The sequence below is a fragment of the Aulonocara sp. 'chitande type north' Nkhata Bay genome, linkage group LG8, assembly GCF_057382095.1.
Source record: "Aulonocara sp. 'chitande type north' Nkhata Bay isolate Kocher_YH1m ecotype deep benthic linkage group LG8, A_spYH_male_GT1.1, whole genome shotgun sequence".
NCBI lineage: Eukaryota > Metazoa > Chordata > Actinopteri > Cichliformes > Cichlidae > Aulonocara > Aulonocara sp. 'chitande type north' Nkhata Bay.
Window position 1 is genome coordinate 5,625,075 of NC_141351.1, and position 14,773 is coordinate 5,639,847.

At 41.3% G+C, this 14,773-nt stretch overlaps 1 protein-coding gene across 4 annotated transcripts in view; it reads left to right on the forward strand.

Moving 5' to 3' along the window:
• The first annotated feature begins 65 nt into the window (after positions 1-65).
• mrtfab (myocardin related transcription factor Ab) overlaps positions 66-14,773 on the forward strand; it is a 39,924-nt gene continuing 25,216 nt past the window's right edge. The window contains exons 1-4 of one of the 4 annotated variants that reach the window (XM_086302941.1): positions 66-345; positions 880-894; positions 978-1,039; positions 4,595-4,780. In XM_086302941.1, coding sequence (XP_086159067.1) covers positions 4,618-4,780 — 163 coding nt within the window. In that variant the 5' untranslated portion in view covers positions 66-345; positions 880-894; positions 978-1,039; positions 4,595-4,617. Of the gene's footprint in view, positions 346-879; positions 895-977; positions 1,040-4,594; positions 4,781-8,199; positions 8,692-14,773 lie in introns of those variants that run through there. The other 3 variants (XM_086302939.1, XM_086302943.1, XM_086302944.1) reach the window with 3 other exon arrangements.

The following is a 14,773-nucleotide window of genomic DNA, read 5'->3' on the forward strand; positions in this document are numbered from 1 at the left end:
AAGTACACGCAGTTGAACACTAGAGGGAGACAGAGACTGCGCATGTGTGACAGAAACAGTTCTCAGAAGTGCAAACACATTCTGCACTTCAAGTTAAACAGCATACCTATTTTTGTGGCGAAGGCAGTGTTTTACAGGGATATGCGGGCAAAGCTCCGCTCTTATTTCTCCTGTTACCGAAGCGGGCTGAACCCGTGGGAACGGCGTAGCGAAGGAAGTGGGTCTCTGCGTCCCACGCAGAGGAGGGTTTTCCGGTTAAAGTTTCCTTTGTGATTCGGGGGTGGCGCTGTGATGCCAAAGGCGTTTATCCTCACAGACACAACACACAAATGGCGAACATTATGAGTAAGCATAAAAATACGAATTCATGGTTTGGACTTAGAGCAGCAGCTTAATTTCTATTCAGCGAGAGTAACAGCCTGGCAGATAACTGATCGTAGGCGTTGGCACTTAGGGGTGATGTTGTAATGGCATGCTAACGGTTGCTAGCTAACTTGGGGTGTCTGTGTCTGCAGTCAGCAGGGGAGTCGAAGAGTTTTCAGCTAAAGCCGGTGTCAGCGTTAAATACTTTATTGTTGTAGTTGATAGCGTTTCACGTCCAGTATGTCGCGTGTGTCCGCTTTTCTATAGCAGCCCGACTTTGGCTCGCGTATTGAATGTTTAGGTTCACTCCCACCCAGACAGGCTAACAATAGCTTAGCATGCCTGTGTGTTTTGGACAGTGACAGCTGCAGGCTGCGGCCCCATGACATCTGTGGAAAGGCCTCCTGAAACGTGGATTTCTTTAGCCCATCTTATCAGTTGTCATGAGTCTTGTACTATTGTAGATCTTTTTTCTTTTCTTTTTTCCCTGCACATGCCCTGGTTACTGTGATACAGCTGCTCAGCATCATAGTACGTACAAGTAGTGGATCAGAAGAGCAAAGGGGTATAACAGACTATTTGTACTGAAGCTTTGTTCTTATTTTGCTTTACAGGACCGTTCAAAGCTCTGTCCTCCTGAAATGGGAAAACCCCCCTTCCAGATTTTGTAACACAGGTAAGCAACAAGCCTTGTTCACATCTGGCCTAGTTTATGATAAGCCAGGTTGCAACCACATCCTTTTACCTGTTTGCTGGGGAACTGAAAAGCTCTTGTAATTCTTGGTAGCTGGTTTCCTGTGACTGATGGTGAAACAGCCTTGGCTGTCAGGACGTGTGTGCCTCGCAGTGTGTACCAGTGTAATGATGATGCATATCTGAAAGGCTAGTGTGGGCGTGTAGGGAGGAATGCTTCCAGTGTGTTTCAGCATTTGAATGTACTATTCAGCAGAATAGCACATTATGCATGTTTGAACAGCAGCTGTTTGTTGGGGAAAGTAGGGATGAGGCAACTGTGAAGATCTGTCGTATTCATTTGTGATTTGGAGGTTAATTTAATGTGTGACACTTGATATTTAGGTCACTGGCTGTTATTGTATTAAGCTAGCTTTTGTGTGAGGCATCGACAAAAGCTGCAGACATAACACCTCGCAGTTTTTCTCACCTGTTGTCGAGGAGATAGGCATCTCAGAGTGGTGTACTGAGACAAAGATCACACATCAGATTGAAGAAGCAAGTGCATGCATTATCTTGCTTGTCTCATCATGTTGGCTTACGCTGTTATTGAGCTCATTTAGATACAGCTCTAAATAATTTCTTTATACAATTACAATACAAGATTTAGTCTCAATTATTGAGTTAATGTTATTTTAGCAACATTGTCAAGGTTTTCTGAGTCTTTCTAAACCAGTTTTTGGATTTGTTTTCTCTGGGTGAGCAGTCAGGCTGTCTAGATAGACTAGTTTTGGCTGTTGTCATCTGTAAAATGATTACAAATCTCTTGCGTGATCAGGTCAAAAAATCATTGTTAAATATCAGGTGATTTTGACAGCTGGACAGAATGGTGAAAAAATGCTTATGCAGTTTGATTTCTGTCTGTAACATGTATACACACTGATACAGGGTTATTTGGACCAGCTATATAATTTGTTTAAATAATTGTCATCTTATTAAATCATATTAAATTATAATATTTTGCTAATTTTTAGCTGTATTTTATTAGGTCCATCATTGACTAGTAATGAGAGAATCTGGTTTATAATTTGTAAAAGCGGGTTGTGTTAGCCTCGTGATAGACTGGCGACCTGTTTCTCACCCTTTCACAGCTGGGTTAGACCCTAAAATTGGATGGATGGATGCTCTGCATAAGGTGCAGATACTTACTGAGTAAAAGCCTTGTGCCAGATAAATGACTGAACAATATGTTTAGTTGTTTCTTTAGAGGATCTCTTGTCCATTTGTTGAACCCCCAACTCTACCATCTTGGACAGTAGCTGGCAATGTGAACCCGCTCGTATTCTCAGATGGATAAAAATTTTATTAAAATCAGTTTGTGAGGAAACTCAGCCCCACAGATGAGAGAAGACAGATTTTCAATCCAGTTTTAACAACTCAAAATTATTAGTATTTTCCATAAAAAGTAACACTATTCACATACATTCTGATAGGTTCACATATTTTTTTTATCTCTCTGTTTTAATTGACTTAAAAATAGCATTTGATAGAACACAAATGTTATCTAAATGTTTTATGTCTGTCGCGATCAAACGTGCAGTGATCCAGTGAGATCAAGAGAAACTTTAGTGTCGTGCGGTTAGTGTGTCGCTATTCAGACGTGTGAGCTTGTGTTTGATTGTGAGAGAACGAGAGGAGCAGCATCTCAGACAACACTGCCTCATTGTTTGCAGCCCCGCTGTGCAGTAATGACAGAATCCCCATCCGAACCCCACAGCTAGAAAACACATATTTGCAGAGAGCAAGAGGGAAATCAGCACACAGCACAGCAGCAGGTCCTGCCTTTGTAAACAACCATTAGCGAGTAGCTGTCAAAAGTTACCGGGCCTGCTCAGTCCAGAGGAGTGCTTGAGAAAGGAACCAGTTACACCAGGCTTGTGCCAGCAAATCAGGAAAATCTCTTCCATTACATGGGTTTGAATGGTTTGACTATTCACAGGAAGGTTAGCCTTCAGGCTTCGCTTCTTCACACGCTTAACCAGTTTGTTATAAATGTACCTGCCAGTCAGAAAGCAACAGCGATTTTAAGAATTTTTTTTGCCCCCAGCCAATGAAGTGTTAATCGCATCAAGAGCACATTTTACACAATTGCACCTGTTGCATCACTTTCACACTGTAAACACAGCAATAGTCACCTAAGCTTGATGGAGAACCAGAAATGGAGTAAAGTTATTCAAAAGTCAGTGAGATGTACGACTTTTGGCTCATTACCGAGCAGTTTAATGCTCTGTGTGTTTGTGCTTTGCATAAAATTTCCATGGAAACATTAGAAGATATCCATGCTAATAATATGATAATGAATTGCATTTATATAGTGACACCTGTCACTAAAGCCAAGTAGCCTGAGCTAAACTGAACGCTTATGTTGCTAAAAACAGGTTTAGCTTGTTTAAACCCGCACATTAGTTTAGGTTACATTAGCATTATTCCCATCGCTCATTACAGGTTTACAAGGAGTGGGCAGCCTCAGATAGGGAAGTGTCTTCTGAACTCTTTGTCTCGAGGCTCCATTTAGTCCAAATTGACTATATGGAAGCATTTAAGTTTTTTATACACTTCCTCAACTCAACGTTCAACGTTACTTTAACTCTTCCCAAGGAGGGACTTTGCCTCTCTGCAAGTGCAAGGCAACACACAGCTAGACAGGCACTTTTTTTTCTTTAATAGCTTCCTTTATGAGATACCTCGAGCTCTGATGGCGACTCGTTACCCAGGCTAAATGTATGGAAATCGTGCTGAGGTTGTTAAGAAGTAAAAAACAAAACAAAACATAAGCTGCCTTTTTAGAACAGCGGCCACAGCAACAGTTGTAAAAGCTGAAACATGCAAATTCTTCCGTGATGGCTGATTTAATCCCTGGTCTACAGTCCAGCATTCTTTCTCTTTCCCAAGTTATTTGTGTATGAAAGAGACAGGCAGTCAGACTGAACGGTTTCTGGGACTAGGACTCAGGTTCCTGGAACTATGTTTTCCAGACTTGTCAAAGCCTGTGAACATGTCTGGAGTATTGTTTTGTTTTTATAGCGTGGCATAGTTGAGGGTTCCTCTAACTACATAAAGGACAAGCTGAACACTGGAATTTCTTAAATCCAATTCTTAGTAATTCATTAATAGATTTGTTTTTAATGGGGAAATGAATTGCAATTGGAAGAATGGAGGTCACTGCGGCTTCAGCAATTAGACCAAGGGAATATTATTCATGTTGCAACAGCGCTTCATAGTCAGTATAGCTCAGAAAAGTACAAACTGACTCAGTTATGAGCCACACTTTAATTTGTTTATTCATTTCCTGTGTAGAGCTACATGCTACAAAAAAATGGAAAAAATAGATGTGTGTGTATATATAATCCTGTTTGGTCAATTCCTAAATAAAAACTGCATACATATGCACTAGTTGCAGTAATCACTGTCCCTTTATATGGAGCTTTCTACTCTGTGTCCTCTGATTATTTCACGAGACATTACACTTTCTCTTTCCCTTTTGAAAAAACGATTCCAGGTCTTTCTGTCACCTTGGCATCGATGGACTCACAGAAAGGGGAGGAGCCAAATCCTGGCAGTATGGAAGTTGCCAGTGTGCCAGGCTCGGCCTCGAGCCCCCAGAGCGACGCCGTGACCAGCGAGCTTCAGGAGCTCTCCCTTCAGCCTGCTCCCAATCTGCTGCCTATACAGGAGCGCAAGAATGGTGAGACAGTGACGCGCATGACCTTTGTGTTTTTCAGCCACCACCGCTTCAGTTTGATGCTAGGTTTTGGATAAAGAAACCACAGCAGACATCTTTCACGTGGCACAAATACATCCAAAGCTACGACTGTTATTTTAATTAGACGTTTTTACACATAAGAGCTTGCTCTCCAAAACGATAAAGAAGTTAAAAAGGTTCTAAAATCCAGCTTTTATGAATTGATACCATTTTACCATTCACTGTGCCAGGATGTTTGATTAAATCACACACTAAGTATTTTATCACAGCTGCATGTAAACAGAGTTAAATGCGATTCAGATCTGTAAGATTGTGGTTTAAACACGTCAGTTTCTCTTCATAAACTTACCTCTGCCTGCTCTTTCTGTGCTACAGCCCTGCAGTTTCTGAAACGCCAATTAGTGACATAGTCGATGGAAGCGTTGCTTTGATAGAGTGCAAGATTAAATTTTAGTGAACAGACCCCCCCAGTCATATTGCAGCCACCGCGTCTAACAACTTTTCTGGCGTAAAAACGTGGTATAAACACTTCCTTTGAGCATGTCACACCAGGTTTGCTTCAGTAATTGTGTCCTTCTGTAAAAATTCACGCTTATGTGCAGGGCTGCTTTTCAACATGTATGTTTTCTGCTCATTTTTGATGAAGTAGTATTCTGCCCTACTGCCTGACTCTTGGCTCTCACCACGAGTTTTTGTAAAGCAGTTTTAAAAACACTTTGTCCCTCTGTTGTCTTGTAGCGTCACACTGTTTGTTTGGGCTTTTCTGCCATTAGATGTTTGCCATTATATACATTACTATTATGTCAAAATGAATAAGTGTTGTATTTACAGTTATCCCTGTTGGCTTTTCAGAAATGTCCTTTTTCTAGGATGATGTGTAGGAAACGCTTGACAGCAGCACTCTTGCTTCTGCCCCAAGTTAAGATTTTGTCGAACACTTCTCATGCCTGATAGAAGTGAACATAAAATCCTCCAAGCAAAGAAAAGGTGTGCTTGGGGAATATGTTACGTAAGTTGAGGACACGTGGAAGGTGTGGAAAGCACTTGTCTGGGAGGCAGAAGTTAAATGTCAGATGCGCCTGTACCTCTTGGTCATTAGTCAGTAGAGAGATTAGCTCACCATCGAGGGCGTCTAAAGGCAAGCGAGAGACCGAGATTTAAGTTCTGACGTGGTACTACGTGTATGTAAAAGACTGTGTGCACTGAAGTCTCCAGAAGGAAGGGAGTGAAGAAGCTTCTGTGCCTAATTGGCTTGCTCCTCAGCTTTGACCTCCCGCTACAGTAGATTAGAGTGTGCTGCATGTTTGCTCTGTGGAGTTAACACTCTGTAGACCCTTTTTATGTCTGGAATTAGGATAGAGCTTAGAGTATTTTGTTCTTCTGAGTTACTTGAGCATCTTCCTTTAGTCACAGTGGAAAGGTTACGTTTGCTGGATTAATGTCTTTGATTTGTTTAAGGTCATAATGCTAAATTACAAGTGAAGCAGCGCTTAGTGGCATAGTGTCAAGAAAATGCTTGGTAGCTAAGAGAGCAAAACTTGAGCTGTTTCCAAAAAGGTATAAGTAACATTTTCTAGTGAATTTCTTTAAAAACGTATCCGTTTGTTACAGTTTCAAAAGTAACCAGAAAATACTTAGCAAAAGTCAAAGTTTGTTAAAACATTTTTGTAGCTAAGAGTCATCGACTTCTTCTAGTTTTCATCCATTCTTTCTGCAAAGGGCTTCTGCTCTCTCTTGACCCATCTTGCATGCAGTGCTATTTATGTCCATAGTCCTCAGTGGACTATGAGGGAAATGGCAAAACCTTTAGCTTGCACCTCTTGAAATAGTCCATTGTGGATTTTACTTTGTAAGCGAAGACATGCAGCTGGTCATCTGGTAGGGAGTACGCCTAGACTAGCTGGTGTTTTTTAACCATAAAGTGGGCTTGTGCTCTTGTGGAGGGCAGAATGGAAGCTATGGGGAGAGTTGAAGCCAACTCATCTGAGATCTTGTGGAAGCAAAGGCGGCTGTAGTCAAACACTAATAATCCTTCTGCGTGTTTATCTATGGAAACCTTGTTATGCCTTTTAGAAAGATTTTGCTGACCAAAGACTCATTTTCTGTCATCTTGGCTTGAGCTGAACTAAGCTGTGAGTAAGGTTGAACTTATAGGGATGGCTGTGAGCGCAGGGCTATAAAAGGAAGGAGGAAGTATCTAATTTATAATACAAAACAAAACGAAAGCTATCGGCTGATAGCCCAGCCCTACCTTTGATCATAGAGCCCCACAAAAAATCTATTTCAGCTTCATCAGTCCACAACATTTGTTTCCAGAATGTATTAGAAGGTCAGTCAAACACACTCACACATGCATCTTGCCATATCAGAATTTTCAGCCATATTGGCCATTGTTCCCAGCTGGGCGTTGGTCACCCATTTACTTGGAGGGAAAGTTAGTTGACTTGGTGTTGATTTGTGTGGAGATGAAGGTTAGGCAAGGTTGGATCAGTCAATGATTTATAAATCAACAGTGGGAGAGAACAATGCACAATAACACATACAATAAAAATCTGAGTTACAAAGTACAATGGAAAACAGAGTTAAGGCAGTAGACGGCTAACTTTTAGAGTGCACTGAAAGCAATAAGATAAGAAACTTCGTGTTTCTTGAACATTATTTCAAATATGTTTATGTCGGTACGGAAGTATTTAAGAGTGACTCTGTGGCTGCTTGTCCCAACACCCTGTTTACTTCACCATCTCACAGCCTCAGGCCATCACACAACCCCTGCTCTTCTTGGCCTTCTCCTTACACTTCAGTGTGGTAGCCAGGAGCAAGCATGTTGCTGCAGACACCCCTGCAGCTTATCTAGATGCCTTTACAGCACTGCGTGTGATTGCATGCACATTTCTGCACACGCACATGTGTTGCAGTGGAAGCGCAGAACCTGCATTGGGAAGGTTAGCAAAGCTTTATCTCTGATACCAGGTTGTACAGTATGCTAACTGTACTGGATGAAGGCTGGGACATTTGTTGTTAAACACGGCGTAGAGATAGGTGGCATGTTTTTCAGGATGGTCAGGTCTGTATACATTAATGCTTATGCAAGAGAGAAGAATAGGGAGCCAGCTCTGTTTTTAAGGTGGAAGGCTGATATAAACCAAGACTAGTCTTGAAAGCGTTTTACATTTCCTGCCTTCCCAGTTGCAAACTTGTCTCTGAGGTTTTCTGTGCCAAAAAACCTGGTTATGCTATGATAATGGAATTGAGATCATTTGAAACTTTGAGCTGGAAAAACTTGCTTGAGTGTGGGCTGCGAGAGCAACACGAGAAGGAGGATGGGGATGTCGTAAAGAGCGGGGGGAAGAAGGGAGGTCATGTCTGAAATGGCTGTATTGCATAATTTCCCAGAGAGGGAACAGAAGGATAGTGAAGGAAAGTGGAAAGGAAGAGAAGAGGGGGTGTGTCACTTGGACTTGAGGAGGTGAGGTTTGGAATCGGCTTGTTTTTATTCTTGTTTTAGAGTGCAGAGGAGTGACCAAAAGTTTCCCTTTTCTTTTTAAGAAGAGCTTAAAACTCGTTCACGGAACAGTGTATGGGTGGATCTTGTTCTTATCCAGGGAGCAATAAGACACAGACGCACAGACCTACACACGCCCTTTCTGTTGGGGCGTGCATGCACTTGTAGACAAGACAGTTCAGAGAAAAGGACTGTGAGGTGGAGTACCTGTGGAGTACCAGCTCCCTGTGACAGCATTACTGTGGCTTTTCTGCTGTCGGACTTCTCCTCAGACTCCTGTGTTTTCTCAAATGAACAACGCTGGCTGTCTTTGGAATATGAATCCATAATCTTGCCAGGAAGGTGAAGTCTCCCTTCAGCATGGTGCAGAGGGATATGACTATCCAGTCAGGTAAAGCCCATTTGAGTCTCTAGTCCTCGTGCATTTTGTTTTAAACTTAAGGAAACAATTGAAAGTTTGGTCTACCTTAAGATGGACCTTAAGGTGAAATACATGTGAAATCTTTAATCATGCAAAGTGCCACCTTAGATTTTAGCTGCAACGCTGCAACCTTTTGGATATATATAATCATGTGTATGCAGTACATGTGTGTAAATTAGATCCGCAGGGCACAGAAGCTAGGCGGGGCTGTGAGTCCAGGTTTGTAGAGTGTGCCCTAAGTGGAAGTTAGGGGGTGAGGGAGCTGTGCAGGTTGGAAGAGGGAAGAGGAAGGCTCAGCAGCTGTGAACTGTCCAGCCAGGGCAGCAGTTCTGCCCGAGGAGTGACTGCAGGCAGTGGGCCAGGATCCGGGCGAACTTGGAGAGTCAGAGGTTAGCTGAGAGAGGAGGGATAGAGGCATATGCCGGGCTCACTAATGGAGACTGAGGCTGGGGGGAAATTAGGTTAGAGGCGTCACTGATTTTGCTCTGGATTTAAGCAGAAATGACCTGCTCAGTCAGAACAGATTGTTCCAGATCACAATGTAAACTACGTCTACTGCCACTCAGAGTAGAAAGAGATTTTTAAATGATAAATGGAATGAGACAGTGTCAGCGCTGTCTGCAGCTGACAGCTGATTGAAGAAGCAATATACCTGCAACTACTAGATGCTGCAATGTTTGCTATGAATTTAAAACCTGCAGAATTTTCTGTTACAGGCACAGAGGCGAGTTCAAACTGTCTGATCCAGAAAAAGCCTCCATGTTTTTAAATAACCTCTTGTACTTTCTGGTCACTTAAACCATTTTGACCTTCAGGACTTGACTGCAAATGACCCCTTTACAAACTAGAGGTAGTTGCAGACTAAGAGAGGTTGTCTGCTAAAACATGGTCACGAAAAGGGTGAAATGTAAGAGTGGAGCTGATAGCCTCCTGCTGAAATTCCTTGAAGTGAGATTTTGGATTTGCATCCCCGTGTCATTCAGACTTGTAAACAAAGACAGATAAATATCACATGCTTCTTCATCTTCGACACATGACGGGCTATAGATTACATTGGGATGTAGGGTCTTATTTGCATGAGGCTGAAATGATCAGTGTGAAAAATTAAAAATGTGAATATAATGTGATCCCAGACACTCATGCTTTTGGGTAGTAGTTAGGATATTTATCATTGCTGAGGCTAGCCTAGCCCAGCAGTGATTCAGGGGAGGCTGCTGGTACTGTTATGTAACCTACTGGGATGCTGCCAGCAGCAGAGACCCCAGATCATTCTGTCAAGCTGAGAGTAGGAGTGAAAAGGAGAGGGAAGAATAGGATGGAGGGACTGATAGATGGCGAGAAAGCGAAGGAATAAACGTGGAAAGAAAGAAGAAGAAATGCAGAAAGAACTGAATATTCCAAAAGGTAGAAAAAATATAAAAATTAAAGAGAGGAGGGACGGAAGGAAAAGTTGTTTTACTCTTATCCCTGCAAACAGCTGCAACCGACACAATCCAGCTGCATGTCTTCTTTCTTTTATAACAGTAATTCTTTCATGGCTTTAGGTATTCTCCGTAATTCCCAAAAAATCATTAACACACATGAAATTATACAACATAATTGCAACAACACGCTTTTGGTCATATTTTCCCTGGACATGCTTCATATCTTTATGCATGTGGTGATAGATAGATCTATGCACATTGGAGTTTATGAAACTGCAGCACAAATCTGTGCTTCCTAGCAACACGGCAAAACAGATTGAGTCCAAACAACGGGACACCAAATGTCGTAGCTTTTGGTGAATGTAAACAGCATCCAGTCTAATAAACACACAGGCAGGAGAATATTTATGCAACACAGGCAAGTCCTGCAAGAAGCTTAGATCTTAAGTGTGTCCAGCACACCACGCACACACCCACAGGCTACCCGTGACTCACCCACACACACACACACACACACACACACACACACACACACACACACACACACACACACACACACACACACACACACTTTTCACAACTGGTGTCACTGTCAGAATCTGGACATGCTCTTCTGGGAATTGGTAGGCTTCCATTTTTTCATTAAAAAAATGTTTTTTGACTGTGTGTCCTGAGAGCATGGTATTTGAACAAGCACAGACACACACATACATCTTTGATTTACAATCCTGCAAATTCCTGTTAGATAATGAGAAGTGTGAGAGCATATCCAAAAAAACCTCACTCAGATCTGTTGCCTAAAGCTAAATAAAAGCACTTCGCAGGTCTGCTCGTAGCAACAAGAACACAATGCCTGCACACCCACAGGTACAAGCCCACTCATGTAGCTCAGTGATCTTTAAAGACACACAAGCACACATCTTACAACGTGCAATTCAGTTTCAAAGCTGACAGATGGACACACATTTACCCCAGCTAATATCAGTTTTTTATCACTTGAATGCAACATGCTGTGTACAACATGAAACCTTTTGATATTCTGCTTCACAAACACGGTTATGCTGCGGTGTGTATTTTGAGCACAGCTACAGCACACATTTGCACATTTATAATTGGTGCTGTGAGTAGCAAGACAGAAAATGAAGGCAATAGAGTGCTTTATTAATGAGAATGTGTGCTGCCTTCACATTACTGCAGTAGTTGTGCATTGTATGGCAGGGGTAATTGTAATCATGTATGGGAATAATAGTATTGGAATAATACTATATTACTAACATGGTACCAAACATACTAAACCCAATGTTATCCACTTAAAACTGGAAGTGTAAAATATGGAAACAAGGTAATCCCAGTGCAATGGGAAATAAACTGACTGGCTATCTTATTTATGCAATAATAACTCTGCCATAGACTGGCAACCTGGCCAGGCTGTACCTCGCCTCTTGCCCTGTGGCAGGTGGAACAGGCTCCAGCCTGTCATCGTATACTGGGTAAGCGGTTTAAGACGATGAATGAGTGGATGGACCGTGACAGTCAATCTTGCTGTTTTTCAACGCAGCAGCAAATTCCTAATTTATTTTATCTTTACATCTTTTCTTTTCTTTACGAACTACCACAAAATGGCCTTTTTTTTTTTTTTTTTTTTTAAAAAAAAAAAAGTATTGAATACATTCAGTAAACTGGATGTGAATTAATTAGAAAATAACAATGGAAAACTACTGATTTCAATTTTTATAAGAAAAATCTGGCCTGACAGTTCAGTTCTTGGCCTGTTCAAATTTTCTTTCTAGGAGTTTTAATAAAAGAAAAAGGTTATTTTTCTGCAAATTTATTTTAATTTAAAATCAATCTGAAAAGAATTGCATGCGTCACACTTTAACATGTTTTACATGTCTTTGTCTCTGTAATTACACCTCCTAATATGCTAGATGGCTGTGTTTTGGTTCTTCTTGTATGCAAACAGAGTTGAATGAACCCAGCAGTTCATGCAGAATTAGGAGTAATACATTATATCTTTGCTAAAATGACTGCAATGCAAAGAAGAGACAAGATTTTTGAACAATTTGAGTTTACTCACGACAGACTGAGAAAACTGCTCATGCTACACTGTTAAATTATTGCCTGTTGTGCTACCATCAGCATTATAAGGCAGTCTGGCAGAATTATAGCCAAACCAATGTGAAAAAGTGTATTATTACCAAACAGAATGTGTTGGGTTTTTTGGGTTTTTTTTTTTTTTTTTTTTTGGGAAGGCAAAAGTCAAGTTGGAGTGGAATTGGCACAGAATTGCATAGATTTGAGGCTGACTGGCCCGACACCGATCATGGCCAGTCAGCTGAAAATTGGCAGATTCTGTTCATCAACCAATTGATCAGGGAATCTCTAAAATTATGCTAAGGTTGTGTAGTCCCTCACTTAGAGTTCCAGGCAAGTGCAAAACAAAAAAAAGAAACTGTGAGAGTGAAAACAAACGAAGAAGACGAGGCGAGCACGTAGCTTAGGTCACATTTTCCTCTAATCTATTACATCTAGTACTTCCTGAACAAAGACAGTCTGTTAACCAGCTGCAAGCAGGAGAAATAATTATGATTTTTAAACAATAATTTCTGTCCTACTTGCTACACTTGGATGGAATTGCACATGTACAGATAAATATCTGAACAGTTGCATTGTGTTTTTCAGCCTTTTTATGGTCACCTTCATTTGCATCCACATCTCCTTAGACCTTATATCTAGAGTTGTAATGATAGCAATCCACTCAACATCTTTTATCAATTGTCCTTTTTGAGCCTCTGAAAGTCTGCGCTTCAATCATGCCTTGCTTGATTTAAAATTCACTGTAGTGGTGTACAGAGGTATAAGACAAAAACTGTGTCATGTTTCAAAAACTCCTGCAGCTAACTGAAGGTTTAAGCTCCTGCTGTCACAGGTGCAAGCTGTGGGAACAAGTAGGCCCACAAACAGAAGGCATGTGCTCTATGATCATCACCAACCCGGTGTGCTCTGGTGTTTCTGAATAATAGAAGACCTATTAGCCTGTGACTCACCTGCCAACACCAAATGTGGCGCACTTAGTGTTCGCTGATGAATGTAACAGAGGTCACCGTGAACTGGCAGGACTCCTGTTTCATCAGGATGACTCAGACACGAGTCACAAGAATCAAAAATCAGGGCTGTAGGCTAGGATGTGCCTAGCATACATTATTAAAGCTATATGTGAAACACAAAAAGAAGAACCACCAACGTTTGTCATAACAAATGACAAATCTTAAGTATTTTCTCCCTGACATGTCACCTCTTTGGCTAAATAAACTGTAAAATTGTTTTAAGTTCCAGTAAGTGTGAGAACAGAGTTGTCTTTCTGCACAAACAAGAATATCTGTTGGCAACGCTCGATAACATCAAACCTTTCACCAATCTGCAGAGATTGGGAAACTCTCGTAGAGGTTATGTCACATCTCAAGCATTCCTACACTCGACTAAAAACAAAGCTGTGTGTGGCTGGATTGAATTTCTTGAGTTTGTTCTAGACTTTACAAAGTCATTTGAGGATTCTGCATTTTGACACATTTCTCTCTTGCAGGTTTATATGGTTTTGTGTTATGTCTTTTGCTTTTGCAATGAACGCAAACCACATTTAAAGTTTTGTGTGTCTGTTTAGTCACTGTGTAAAAAATCTGCCTTGTAATAGAACATGATAGATCTTTTTAATCAGCATTGCGACACATCTGCAAATATGTCATGTGACTAATGATAAGTTTCCTTGAAAGCAAAGGTAGAAGAATGTGTAGCACTAGCAGCTAGCTGTCTATGAAGCTCTGTCGTTTCGTACGCTTGGATCTGCACCTGCATGTCACTTAAACTCTTGTAATAAATAGAAACCTGTGTCCCCAAAGGTCTGTGTCTAATAAAAACTCTGCTGAAGCAAATTAAGAGCCAGGCTTTTATTAGATGTTATATACAGTAACAGAAAAAGGAGAGGAGAGGATGAAGCAGAAAGAGCCCCATAAAACTCTAAAGAGCACCTGAAGGAAAGAGACTTGTAAGAATACAATCAGTAAGTATTAAAAAGACTTTCTCAAGCCAGAAAAAAATTCTCTATCAGATGCTTGTGAGCTGTAATGTGCACCCAGTCCAACAGTTTTTTAAATTTGTGTCCACTCTGTCTTTGTTTGCTGACAGCCTGCCCAGGAGTTTGTTGTTGTACATCTGAAGGAAGAAAAAAAGTTGTTTCCTCTGCAACTAGGGCAGGAGGTTAGGGGGTTTGTTACAATAAAAATTATTTTCAGATGTTGGAGTTATGTAACAGTGTTACGAAGCTGTCATCCCAGTACTGGGAGCACCCTTTCTGCTGCTCTTGCTCTCTGTTTTTCCCTCTGTTTCTCTGAAAGTCTCATTTTGCTGAACGCGACCTGAACCCCCACCCCCCGTTCTCCTCCTTACCCAGTCGTTTCTGTTTTACAATAAAGGTTCACAGAACCAGATGCTAACAGCTGCCAGCTGGCTTGTGGGTCTTTCGGTGCTCGCGCACTTATAGATGCTTCTGTTTCCTTCAACAGTATACAATTAGAGCTCGTTTAGACTACTTTTCATTGACATGATGTGACAGAGTGAGGGGTGCTGCTGCA